Source organism: Erithacus rubecula (genome assembly GCF_903797595.1).
Source record: "Erithacus rubecula genome assembly, chromosome: Z".
NCBI classification, from domain to species: domain Eukaryota; kingdom Metazoa; phylum Chordata; class Aves; order Passeriformes; family Muscicapidae; genus Erithacus; species Erithacus rubecula.
The window spans coordinates 23,011,853-23,025,474 of record NC_136661.1 but is presented as its reverse complement, the minus strand read 5'-3'; the positions used below and the strand labels follow the sequence as shown (position 1 = coordinate 23,025,474).

The 13,622-nt window shown below is 37.2% G+C and overlaps 1 protein-coding gene across 1 annotated transcript in view; it reads right to left on the bottom strand.

Moving 5' to 3' along the window:
• Positions 1-526: 526 nt before the first annotated feature.
• Positions 527-13,622, bottom strand: part of GOLPH3 (golgi phosphoprotein 3) — a 29,943-nt gene continuing 16,847 nt past the window's right edge. Inside the window, exons 2-4 of the mRNA XM_079329876.1 lie at positions 10,288-10,419; positions 5,696-5,810; positions 527-2,372 (exon numbers count right to left, since the gene is read on the bottom strand). Of these exons, the coding sequence (XP_079186002.1) occupies positions 1,948-2,372; positions 5,696-5,810; positions 10,288-10,419 (672 nt within the window). The 3' untranslated portion in view covers positions 527-1,947. The remainder of the gene's footprint in view (positions 2,373-5,695; positions 5,811-10,287; positions 10,420-13,622) is intronic.

The window sequence follows — 13,622 nt, the reverse complement described above, 5'->3', positions numbered from 1 at the left end:
AGCATCTTACAACTGAGAGAACATTGTTTGCTTTTTCATTTGTAATCCAGATTTGAAATATTTTACAGTATACTTTTAATTTCATTTATCTAAAGAAATAGCATTAAGAACTGAAAGAACAGTGTGCCATTAAATGTTAAGGACCGTATTTTAAAAAACCTTCCTTAAAAAAGGTTATAGAGGTACAATGAATTTAAGTTGTATTTTAAAGTTAACTACTTAAGCATCTCAATGATTGAAAATGAAGTGCAAAATTGGAAGTCCAGTCACAGATGAGGCTGTAGAGCTGTGCTCAGGACTGAAGAGGTTTACCTAGAGCAGGCACTGCTGCACACTCCCCAGATTAACTCAGCCTGCCCCAGCCATGAATCCTGCAGATCCAAGCAACGCCACTGATTAAGTCAGTTTGAACTACGTAATATAAATTCTCCCTTTCTAATAAGAAGGATATTAACTAAAGCTTTCAGTTAGGCAATAAAACCTTTCTAATTAGCAACAAAAAAGTAAAAGTGACATGCTTACTCTGTTTCAGGCACTTTCAAGATCATAGTTTATTTACTGTAGGTAAAAAGCTAGTATACAGATTAAGGGATCTCTTAAATTCCAACTCTACAGCTATACACCATCTAGTATTCTTGCTCTGAATATTAACCAAAAGGTTTCTAAACACCTGTAAGCCCCACTACAAATCTGCATCGTTATGATGAAAAGAATATAGAAATCAATGCTTAATCTTTTCAATGCATAATATTTACACTGTGAAACCAGTGGGAAATAACAAGCAGTGGCAAGGAGGCAATAAATTTTAAAAAGCCAGAGTTTTATATAGGTTTTGGGTTTCTTTACAATAGTGTGCTAATCAGCATAATTGTATATATAAAAATTAAAATATAGCAGAGCATCCCATTAGAGAAATCTGAATTGTCCAAACTGCTGCCATAACTTGCTAACCATTTACATGCAACACCTCCTAGGAATTTTGTTTTTAAAGTGTAAAATAGTTCAAGGTTTAAGAGACAAACATTAATTTGTGTACAAAACTGAAAATTGCACTCCAGAATTATACTGGTCATGAGTCTCTTCCATACAGAAGTGGAGGGAAAGAAAAACATACCAACGATAGAAAGCAGTCTCTTTCCATTCACTAATTTTCAAAGGCAATGCATAGACTGAGAATACCTGGATGGCAAACTCCAGAGACTACTCTGGAAAAAAAAACAGCTTTCATACACACAGGACCTCTGCAGGAGGCCTTTCTTTGCATCAGATGGCAATGGCAGACAGCAAATAAGGGGCACCAGGTGGACAAGTAAGTAGATATTGAAAAATACTAAGATGGGGCAATTGTTAATATACAATTCAAACTATATATACAATATAATGGAATGTATCCCCTCCCAAAACTGGTTTATGAAACAACTGGACCTTTCCATACTAGCCTTGTAACTCAGCTATCATTCTAATGAAACTATAAGTACACAAGAGACTTGCATGAAAATTAAAACTTACGGGGCATTTTACAGGAACTATTGACAAAGCTGCGTAATGGCATTTCTGCTTTTTAAGTAATTTTGTTATATAGAGTTGAAAACACCTGTGCATAAAATGTCCTGACGGACACTTTAACACGGAGCTTTGGTGACAAACCACTTCAATAACGATGAGGTGAAAAATTAAAGTATTTAAGGTAACTCAAACTGAATAGGAAATGGAATGCCAATATGGCAGTTAACCCTTTTTCTGTTGTTTTAAACAGGAAAGTCTCTTGTACCAGCAGAATCCTGTATACAGATAGAGAAGTAAGGAATACACCACTTATAATCCCCATTAAACAAAAGCCGATCCATCATGTAGAAGGTGTACAAATTACAGAAAATATGAATAGTCAATAAAAGAGAAACAACTGGTTTACATGAAAAAAGAGAGAACACTTCAGTCTGAATGCAGTTACTTTGTGAAAGCTGCTACAACAGCCCACAGAACCTCATTCGTGTTGGTTTTCATACATTCAACCTCAGGGTCTAAATCCAGGAGCTGCCGCACTCTCTTTGTGGCTAAATCATACTGCTCATCCAGGAGCGGGGCAAAAGCGTTCTCCAGGACGTCCGAGGCGTGGGCTAAATACACGAGCGCCAGCAAGCGCTTGTCCATGCGGTGCGGGTCGTTCACCCACTTGTCAAGAACTGCCTCCTGAACCTTCTTGATGAGGCGCTGCTTGATGTTGTTGTTGGTGAGAGGGTGCGTAGTCATGTCAAAAAGAAGGAAGTTCTGTTTCTCTGTTGTCAGTACACCTTTTTCCACTAGATTTTTAGCTAGCCGCTCACGGACATTTCGTAGTTGGTAGTGCAATTTCAGTGGGTTCCATGTTTCACCTAAAACAGCAAGAAAACCACACAACAGTCAGACAAAGTTTAAGCTGTACTGCTGCAGTGATGTCTCTGTGGTGCTGTCAAAATCATACAGCAGACACCGTGCTCCTGTCAGCATTTCTCTGATCCCTGGCACGGAGGCAGAGACCAGGAGAACCTCATGGGAGGAGTTCTGGAGTACATTGAAAGTTTGGAATAAATGATAGCTAAGCCATGTCTTGATTACAGATACAAAAAATTGAACAAAAACCTTGTATTGTAAAACAAAAAATGAATGCGGAATGAATTTACTTCTAGTAACAATAAAAATAAAGTAAAATCAAGCACCTTCTACAGTCTTTGCGCATTTTTCTGAGTCCAGCCTTTCAGAGACTGGAAGAAGTGTTCCTGCCTTTCTTCTGCCACAGAGACAAGTAAATTCACACCCACCCAGAGGATTTATTTCTACAGGCTTCCAGTCTTCTCCCCCTTCCTACTTCTACCAGATGAAACAGTGACATTGCACTGTGAGAATGTGTGTGGCACAGGTGTGCACACATGAAGCACATGCTGGGCAGAGTCCTTAACGCTTCTATATAAGTTATTTCTAATGCCTTTTGTTAAGGCAGAGGAACCAGGACCTTCAGAGTATGTGACTGTGTGTGTACAGAGGAAATTGACAAAGCACAAAATCAGCATCAACAGCTCCAACTAAAACTGATTAGCAGTGAGAATTCTACCTTTGCTTAAGAGCTTAACAAGCTAAAAAATTTAATTCCAGCTTACTTAAGAATTTATCATAATCCCCTCCTGATGTAAAAGACTATGCATTTTAAGGGGCAAGAAAAGGAAGAGCATTAAGTATTTCTTACATAAATGGAGATATTCCATAAATGCTATGAGAATTTCTGTACCAAACTTTTGAAAAATTTATTGGTTAGCATAAAATAATAGGAACAACAGTAAGCCACAACTTTCTCCCACTGTGATGGAGAGAGACACTGTATCCGAGGAACAGTCAAGGTAAGTAAACAAATGAGGTGACTCCAACTGCAGAGTGAAAGACAGAAAACCCAACCACTTCTTAGCTACATGTCCAACTACACATCACTGAATGCAATTCCCCAGTTTTATAATGAATGGAACTATGACATAAACAAAAAAAGTGTTTTTCCTTACTACCTTTCACAGGACAAAGGCTATTTCCTAGATTTTTGTACAGTTGCCGTGTGGCTGAAAGTCAGTGCTGTGGTGACACCTTGTGACCAAGCTCATCAATTACACAGACGCAGACACTTGTTTGTTTGCTACATCTACATGAAATCTGACATTTTGATTCAAACTTCTATATTCCCTACCATTGCTTTTCTTAGAGGCCACCTTATAAACATCACCCTGACAAACATCACTTTACATGACCATATACTAATTAATATGATGGCTTTGAACTCAAATGTACTGTAACTCCAAGCAGCATCCTGTATCATTGATAACCATGGCTAGGGTAGATTTTTTCCAGGATTGACCTGGTCCCCAAAACAAAATTCTAAGAGACTTTATGAATGCATTAAATGAAACAAAACAAAGCAAAACCAACCAACCAATAAAAATAAAAACCCCCTCCCAGACCCATTGAAATATTTTTTTTCATCACGACAGATCTCTAAACCATGGGAAATACAAAGAACATTAATGCCATCTAAGAATTTGGAACTGATAAACATACCTTAGTAAAAATGATTGATTCAAGTCTTAGCCACAGCCCTGATGATAACTATCTTCCCAGAGCCAAAGCCCAGCAGGGGAAACCTTAGCTTAGCTCAAAGAAAACCTACAACACTAGTTCATTCATTAGCTGACCTTTTTCAGCCAGACCTAATTTGATGTGCACTGGGAGAGGAGGTGAAATGTCAGCACAAATTATGTATTTGGGACAAGAAAAATGAATTGGTTTTGCTGGCTCTAAGAGGGAAGGGGAGCGGAGTGAGAACTGAACTACACAGTTCTGCAGCAGCCATGCCCCTCCTGACATGGGCTGTTTTGTAGCCCAGCCTCCTCCTCTGCCTGACAGCCAAGGAGCAGGAGAAGAGGGATGGCAAGGACCTAAAAATGAAATGGTGCACAAGAAAAGCTGTCTAGGTGGTGCAGAATGAATGGGCAGAACAAAGAAAACAGGAAACCAGAGAAAGGCAAAGAGATTTTGCTCATTTCTGCAGCTCATTGGTTTTAAGTAGCAGGTTTTACACAAGCAGCTTCCAAATCTCATTACCTCCATCCTCCCAGCTACACTGTTGACAGAATAGGGATTTTTCCTGCGCTGTTCACACAATTGAAGTACAGCTCTGATCTACTCCAAGCAAACTGCATTTATGTGCTTTGCAAAAGCAGACGAATCCTGGTGATCAATTCTGTCTGCAGTTCAGCCTGGAGAGGAAAAGGCTCCAAGGAAACCTTGCTGCAGCCTTTCACTACTTAAAGAGAGACTGCAAGAAAAATGGGGTCAGACATTTTAGCAGGGCCTGGGACATGGAGTAATGGTTTCAAAGTGAAGGACACTCAGCTGAGATCAGACACAAGGAAGAAATTTTTCACAATGAGGCACAAGAATGGTCTCAAAGAAGTGGTGGGTGCCCCATCCTTGGAAACATCCAGTGTCAGGTTGGATGTCTGAGTAACCTGGTCTAGGGGAAGGTGTCCCTGCTGACAGCAGAGGGGCTGGACTAGATGGCCTGTAAAAGACCCTTCTAACCAAATCTATTCATAATTCTATTTACTAGCTTTACAGGGAGACCTGTGTGCAGAGTACTCATCTTGAAGACTTTCTTTTGACCAACAAGAAGTATCTAACACTTAAAAATATTCAGTTAAAGAAAAAATAAAACTCCTAACACTTTATTTTTTCTTCGTGATTAATGGCCAAATCACCCTCAAGTTTCATGTGTGAGCTATGAGCTCTTCACCTCCTTTCTTTACTGGAAGATCTGAATACTCAGTGCACACAGGCTCCAAAAATCTACCAATCCTCATTTCCAAACACAGGAAAAGCCAGTTACGTCTCCAGGGTACAGTCCAGATTTACTTCAGAGTCAGTGGAAGGCACCTCTTCCACCGAGTTGAGATGTCCTCTGACACTTCCATACAGATCCTTTCTGTACCAAGTTAAGTCAAAAGCAACAGTTATTTATATTTAATTAAAGGATACAACCAACAAGAGACTACCCTAGAGGACACACTAATTAACATTTTTGCATATTTTCTCAAAAAAACTTGCAATATAATCTCTAGTGATGCCAGATAATTAGCTCTATTTGGACTAAAAACCCAAATACGTTATGTGCAAGGCTTACCACTAAGCAGTTCAATCCAATTTTGTACTGTTTCAGGAGGCTGGGTCTCTTTAATGTGTTTCAGAGCTTCATCAAGCAGAACATCCCCTGTAGGAGCATCTGACTTGCAAATCACCTAAGAATGAAGAAAACACAGTCAGTGTTTTGACATAATTCCTTTATGACAAACACACCCATCAATAAAAAAAACTACCTGCTACGAAAACCAGAAGAATATTTTTAAAAACACAAACTCTCTCTCAAGAATTTGCAACTTCAAAAAACGCAAACCTTTGTTAACTGAGTTGTTAAAAAAAACCCAAAACAACTATCTGTGCTTTAATTCAAAATATATTAAATCTGAGGTTATCTGTAACTTAAATTAACCTTAAAATTACAGCATTAATAACAAACTTAAAACCTATTTGCTTTTTTATCCAGATGGGTCCTTTGCTATCTCCCCAAAACAAAGTACACTACACTAAATTAGTCTCCAAATACAGTCCATTTTACTGCTTCAAGTCAATTTATTCAAAATACTGAGTGAAATGATCAGATTGCATGAAAATAACAAAAAAAAAAAAAAACATGAAAAAGTTAAAAAATTCGTTTTCTTCAACATACTAATGGATAAAAATAGGTTCATGACATCATCTGCAAGTTTTGCAGCTCTGAAGAACATACTGCCAGATAACAGAGTCTCATTTAATAACAGTTAAGCCACACATATTAGGGAAAATACATATATACTAATAAACCCCTTAACATGCAACAATAAATGCAATACTATTTAAGTCTCATATTTAATAACTTCTAAAATCATTTGAGTTCTTCACTCAGGAAAGCACAACAAAAAAATTGATACAGAATAACATAATGAAATTCAAAAACTTGAATAACTGCTTGTTTACTGGCATAAATAGTTACAGAAACCACACACAAATACAATTATTTTTTTTCTGGACAGAAAAATCAAGAGCATCAAATGAAAACTTAGAGATTAAATTAGCTCAAGTCAGTATGTTTAAATAAAATCTATCTTTATTTATAGAAGAATTACTACTGTTGTTGTTATTATTATTATTAATAATAATAATAATAATAATAACAGTAGCTGGTTTTGTTGTTATTGTTTTTATTGTTGTTATTATTATATCTGGCAATTTAAATAGTTTACAAGTTAGCACTTTACAAGCATCAGGTAAAAGGTAGCAGACAATTGAGAGAAGAATAATGAACATAATTCCATATACGTATACATATATATATATATATATATATATATATATACACACACATATGTATATACACACACATATATACATAGGAAAAGAAGGAAGTGAAAGCTTTTATTTTTCCTAACACTTCAGAGTAGTAGGAAAGATGTTCTGGAAATGTCATACTGAAATATACCTCATAGTTCTAATAATCCTTACTACAAATAATAGAATGCAATGCATTTTCATAGGGTCTGTTGATGACACTGAAATAAGCTACAAAGACAAGACAACTTCAATCCCTGCAAGATGATCCCCAGCTGGTGTGCAAAAGTGTACAGAATCTATGAGATTGAAATTGCTCAAGAGATCTTTGTGGGTATCTAACAGGTCAAAGCTGGAATGATATTTCCAACTCAGATGGTCTATACAAAACACAGAAACTAAAATTTTCAATAAAAATCAGAGAGAATGAGCCAGCACTGTTTTTCCTGTACTGAATATCCACAGCACTGTATCCTCAGTCAAGATTATCTTTTCCCCTCAAATGAGCATACATTGGTTCACACTTCCACAATATTTCTCTCCCACCCTCTTCCCAGCACATGGAGAGAGGACCAGGAGAAGCCCAAACACTCAATCTTCAGAGATCTGCTCTTTCTTGAATGACTTAGTGGTGAATGCCTCTTGGCTAACTCTCTTCAGAGTGGGAAACTGGCTGGGTTTGGGATCTCTTGAGTTGACTCATCACAGAAGATTAGTCATTCAGAAGAAGGACCGTTTTCCTGTCTAACAGACAGACTAAGGTAGAAAAAGGAGTGAACATCTTGGTTCTTAACAGATGCTGGTCCTTAGCCTGACTGCAAAAAAATATTCTTTATTCTAATTTTTCAATGATTATTAGTTGGGTACCAAATTTGCCTGGTACTTACCAATTAAGGAAATTTCAATTATACAGAACATTTAATCTGCATTTTTTACAATGAAGCTCTGCAATTACGCAAAGCTAAAGATTAAGCACCGATTTTAAAGTAAACTTCATTTTATAGTTTTAATACAAAAATTCACTCTTGCATGAATTGCTCTGAATTATTAGCAGTAAAATAATGAAGTAAAATCTGGCAGGGATTTGTTGGGATTCCCTTAGCTTTTAATAACTCTATTGATGAGGTTTGCTCTCCGAGGCTGTAAGGCAATGTAGAGGACCATTTTCTATTCTCAATAACCACTTGCAAATCTCAACATACATTTGTTTCTAATATTGACCCCAGTAGACAGAACTCCAAAATGGTGCAACAATTATATACTCTTAAGCCAAATTTATGAGGATGTTGCAATGTGTAACACATCCACTTACAAAGTTTCACTAAGGTCCACCAAGTCCTTTTTCTTACCCTCATTTGACTATGACTTTCAATCGTAGATTTAATGCATCTTGATCCATTCTGAAGTACAAAATATTATCAAGAGATCAGCGTGATTTAGGGATTTAAGTGAAAATCATTGGAGCTATCATTCTTTCAAGTTAATTATATGATCAAAGCCACAGTTAGCTGGTTATAAACGTGTGCTACTGCCCAAAAAACTTGTTCTACCCTCCTCTCGTCCTCACCTTTGCACTTGTGTCCCACCTGATGACAACATCAAGAGAGTGGTTCCAGTAGAAACTAAACTGATCAAAGTAAACGAGTTTTCACCCCTGAATTACAACCTTGTATGCACCATTGACACAGCTCTTTCTACTTATTAAGCACATTAAATTAAGTACTTATTTCACTGTCAAAGCTAAGGGCATGGGGAGCTAAGCCTGTAGAAGCAGGACAATGAAGACACTTGATAGAATAGAAACACTTAATCTGGCCAACACAGAAACAAGACTGAAATTAAGTGTTAATGGAAAACTTCACAATAAGTGCAAAATAGCACAAGTCATTCACAAGAACGATTGCTAAATTGATGGACGTAGTGCAGTTACAGATTTTATTTGCAGGAAAGTATTTAAGCAGAAAACAACCTTCATTTAAGTTTTAAATTAATGTGTATTTTTATAGAACCCTCCTGCCTGAAAAGTGAAAATTATCTCAAATACCTAACAACAGCAGAAAAAAAAAACCTCTAAATTGTGTAGATTTTAGATCACCTTAAACAAATACATCCACCCAATCCCAAAACCACATGATAAAATTTAACAAAAAGCACTCAATCACAATCAAACAAAAACCAATCACAACCCAGGCCAATAATTTTGCTTGTATTCTTTAGTGAATATACATACAGGTTATTTTTCCATTTTCCTGAAAAACCCAGCAACCTTACAGTTAATATTCAAGTGGATAGAACTGACAAGGTTTTCACAGAATGAAAATAACTCCTGACTGAATGCCTATGAAGATTACTGAATGCCTAAGAAGCCAAAAGCTCTGGAGGGAAAAAAAAACCATGTGCGAACTAATCAATGCTGAATATGCTTAAATGAGGCTAAAAGAAGCAGGGACTGTTTGTCAGAACAGAGGTTCAATTTTTCTGAAGTGAAGGGAGCTGAGAGAAGGTTGGGGAATTCACAAGCTTGCCTTAAAATGTAGCAAAAGATAATATTTACAGGGAAATGTGCCATAAGATAATTTATCTGTGGTGGACAGAAAACATTTGACCAGATTTTGAAAAGGCTTATTTTACAAGTATCCTCTAATGCTGATGAAGTAAAAATTCTTCCCGGAGTGTGACCTTGCACATTTTGCACAAATGGAAAATTCAGTGGTAAAAGCAAAAAAACTAAAGGCCTTAAATCTTCAGCCTAATTCTACAAAGAACCACATAGATGTGGCCTCTTGAAGGTCAGAGAGTACAACCAATTTAGCACACTAGCCTCATGCTTGAAACGAAATAGTTTTGTGTTCTCAGGGGCCACAAGAACAGGAATGGTTTCCTTTCCCTGCAATGCCAGCACAAACTGCAGCATTGTGTACAGCAGAAGTGAACTGGTGGCCTGCAGGACACATCTGTCATCTGGCAGTTACCCACTCCTTTCGGCTTCAGCCCACATCCCACCAGCATTGCAAAAGCCAGTTTCTTTGGCAGATTACAGCTGGTGCCACTGCCAGTAACTGCTGCCACTGCACCCCAGCCAGAGCCACTGCCAACGGCTGGTTGGCAACAGTACCAGCAACACATCCAGAGAACAAACATGGGCACACAGCAGGTACCAGAGATGTTCCAAGGCACTTCATTCCAGCACTGAAACACTTCTTAACTTTGCACATCTAGCTCAGGTCATTACTCAGAATCACCATCCTTGCGTAAAGAAAAAAACCCCATCCTTTTTCTTAGAATCATAATTTATAGTTGCTGTATTGTGTGGAGCATGACAAGTAAATGTGGTAATTTTCCTGCACTCACCTTTCTTGTCAGCAGACTTTTGCGCCGCATTCCACAGGCCTCCAGCTGGAGACGCCCCCGCAATGCCAATTCAATTAACATACAGCCACGCAATCCCGAGGAGATGCAATCATTCCAGAACGATGTGTAACCCTGTGAAGAAAGAAAGACAGTAAGATATCTCCATCTCTACCTGAAAGCGAACAGAAAAAAGGCCTTGCTGTGTTGTCTAAGCAGTTCTCCTGTTTTCACACTTTTGAGGTGGCATCACTAGTCACTATCATTCCTGCTCTGAAAACATGAAAGAGAAACAGTCTCATGCTCTGTTAGTTTTGACACTCAGTCTCTGCCTTGTGAAGAACTGGGAATCCTCAGGAAAATGATACAGAATGAAAGAGGGAGGTAGCAGGAACCGTGAAGTATAAAGTGTAGTTTTACACACAGCCAAAATAAATTTATGACGTTTCTAAGACGTCAAGCGTTTGGCATTACAGACATCACGCAGCCTTATGAGTGACCAAAAAACATTAACACGACTTCCCATGCATAAGCAACATGGCACTGAGAAAGCAACTTAATATCCATTTTTAGTTTATTATTAACTATAGAGCACCCTGGAAAACACAAACGTGGCAATTAACACAAATCACAGAACCAATTCTTTTGGCTTAAACATAATACTAAAAGACAAAAGCTTTCAAAGAAATATTTGTAACAGCTACTATTCTGTCATTTAAATCCTTTGGAAACATGTGCTTTTACAGCTTGAAGCATAGTTTGTATACAAAGTGAAAAACTGCATACCACATTAATTCTGAGAAGCACAGCACATCTACTGTGATTTATCTGTTTCGTCACTGACAGCTTAAATGGCAGAACAGACCACTGGATCCAATACATTCACCCATCAGTATCTAGAAACACAACTATTGACTTCTGTACTCCAGTACAGTTATGACCAAAAAAAAGTCTTACAAAAAGAATTCTTTTTTATAAGGAGTAGCCAACAATGTTCTTGCATATTTTTTTTAATATTTGAGTATCTAAAACAAAGCAAAATCATTCCAAAATGTTCTGAGAAATGTTTGATATGATTCATAAAGGTCTTTCCAAAGTCCTAGCACTTCTGAAAGCACCACCTTTGGGATACTTTAGAGAAAGGTGCTGTACACAAGACAAGGTGGGGGAAGAGCAGAAGACAGCTCTGGTTTTCAAAAATTTGTCTTAACCAATAACCCATAGCTCAAATCAAGAGCAAGTCAATTTTATTATTTTTGCTGACAAAAGCTGCCAATGTATAAAGATATAAAATGTACATATATTAAGTCCACTAAATTTACAAACCAGTTTCTAACTAATGCCATAAATTACAGATTTTCAGGAATGTAAGAATACTTGTTTTCATTTTGCACATAGCTATTTTCAATATATAATCTTTTGTATTATATAGATGACCAATACTTACAAAAAGTCTACAAAATCTCTAAGGTAATTACGGAAGCTCTAAGGTAATTACGGAAATAGGTCCCATATATTTATTTAAAACACCATAAATATGAGTTTGGAAAGGCATTTGAGAAGATATCTAATCAGCCTGCTACTCTAGAGCTGTTACTTTGCTAGTATCAATTACTCCTATAATGCCATTCTGCAATTAAGATTTTGGGTGGCACCAAACATATTTGCCAAATACCACACACAATAAAGTGCAGTATTTGCTTGAGTAGAAGAGATATGACTCCCACATTCTATTTCCAATCAGTCTCCTCACATAATAATTTCTGAAGTCAGACAATACATACTGCACAAACTCACAGGCACAATAAATTTAAACTCCTTTGTATTCATAGAAAGTTTCATATTATTATGCAAAGAATTAAAGTACTGATGCTTTTCCCTTTTCTTAGCAATGAAAGCTGAATTTATTTTTAAAATTACTATTTTTAAATGAAGTGACATTAACTACACCACCCTCAGCACCAATTACCAGATGTAAACTCCTCTGTTGTAGTTAACATGGGTGGCCATAGCCTGAGGGCTGCACAGAAATACAGGCTCAAAAGGTAATTCAGGTCAAAAGTGACTACATGAGTCTCTAGTCCTATGTCCTGCTGCAAGCAGGTTCAGTTACGAAGTCAAGTTGCTCAGGGTTCAATTCAAGCATGTCTCAAAAATTTCCAAGGATGAAGACTGCACAACCACCCAACAGTTTTTAACCAACTAATCCTGTAAAACACCTCAAAAAAATTACATCCTTCATAAATGGAGCAGCTTGTTTTGGTGGATGACAGTGAAGTCATGAGAATGTATCCTGTTGCCATCATCTTCTTAATTTCCTTCTGCCCCCCAGGCTCAGAGGTCACAGGTAATCCTCTAGAGAAGGAATATTGTATTTCCACCCACAGAAATTGCACAGCTATTAACAGAGCTAGGAAAGAGATTCTTTTCAATCCATTAAACTGATGATCTTTTCAGATTGTTCTGGTAGATGAACTGGTCAGTTCTACTTGTTGTGAAGATACCAGACAATCGAAGGAACCTTCACAGAATATCAGTTTACCACACAACAGCCTAACTAAATCGTCCTTTAAATTAACTCAATCTTCCTGAAGTAAGTGCAACTGAATGGAAGATGCCTGTCTTTGACATTCCAAACACCCTCTTGACCCTACTTTAAATGGCATACAGCATAACTAGATAAAGGTGCACAAAAGAGAAACAAAGGAGTGGAGATTAATAATTTATGGAGAGGTGGAATTGCAATATAGAATAATGCAGTATTTTTAAAGGAAACAAGGGCTAAAAGACAATAAACAAAGCTGACTCATAGGTTAGTAGTCAGTAGCCAATTTCTCTTCTGTTTTTCCATTCAATTGTTTTAACTGGAAGGCAGAAGTTTTTTTAAAAAAATCCTCTAAAAAACAAGATCAATAATGAAGTTTGACAGACAGCAATGGATCTCTAAACCACACATGGACCACGATGAAGTCAATGTTCACTAAAGGAATTGTCATCTGACCCCACCCTCTCCTGAATGTGACCTGGCCACTGCTCATTACAGCACATGGAATAAGACATGGATGCAGTTTTTAAAATTGTTCATTTATTCCAAATTCCTAGCAGTCTCAAAACACTTGACTGAAGTTCAAACATCACCATTCAGAAACGCAACTCATTTTACTATTTAATGTTCTTAAACAGCATTTCGTTTCTCACAAATACAATGTCAACTATTTTTACTTTATCCGTCTTCCTGAAAGTCTTACAGCTTCACAAACTTTCTAACTCAAAGAAATATTTTTTTCATTAAAGTTGCTAAGCAGCAGGGGTTAAGACTTACAAAGCAGGAGATTATT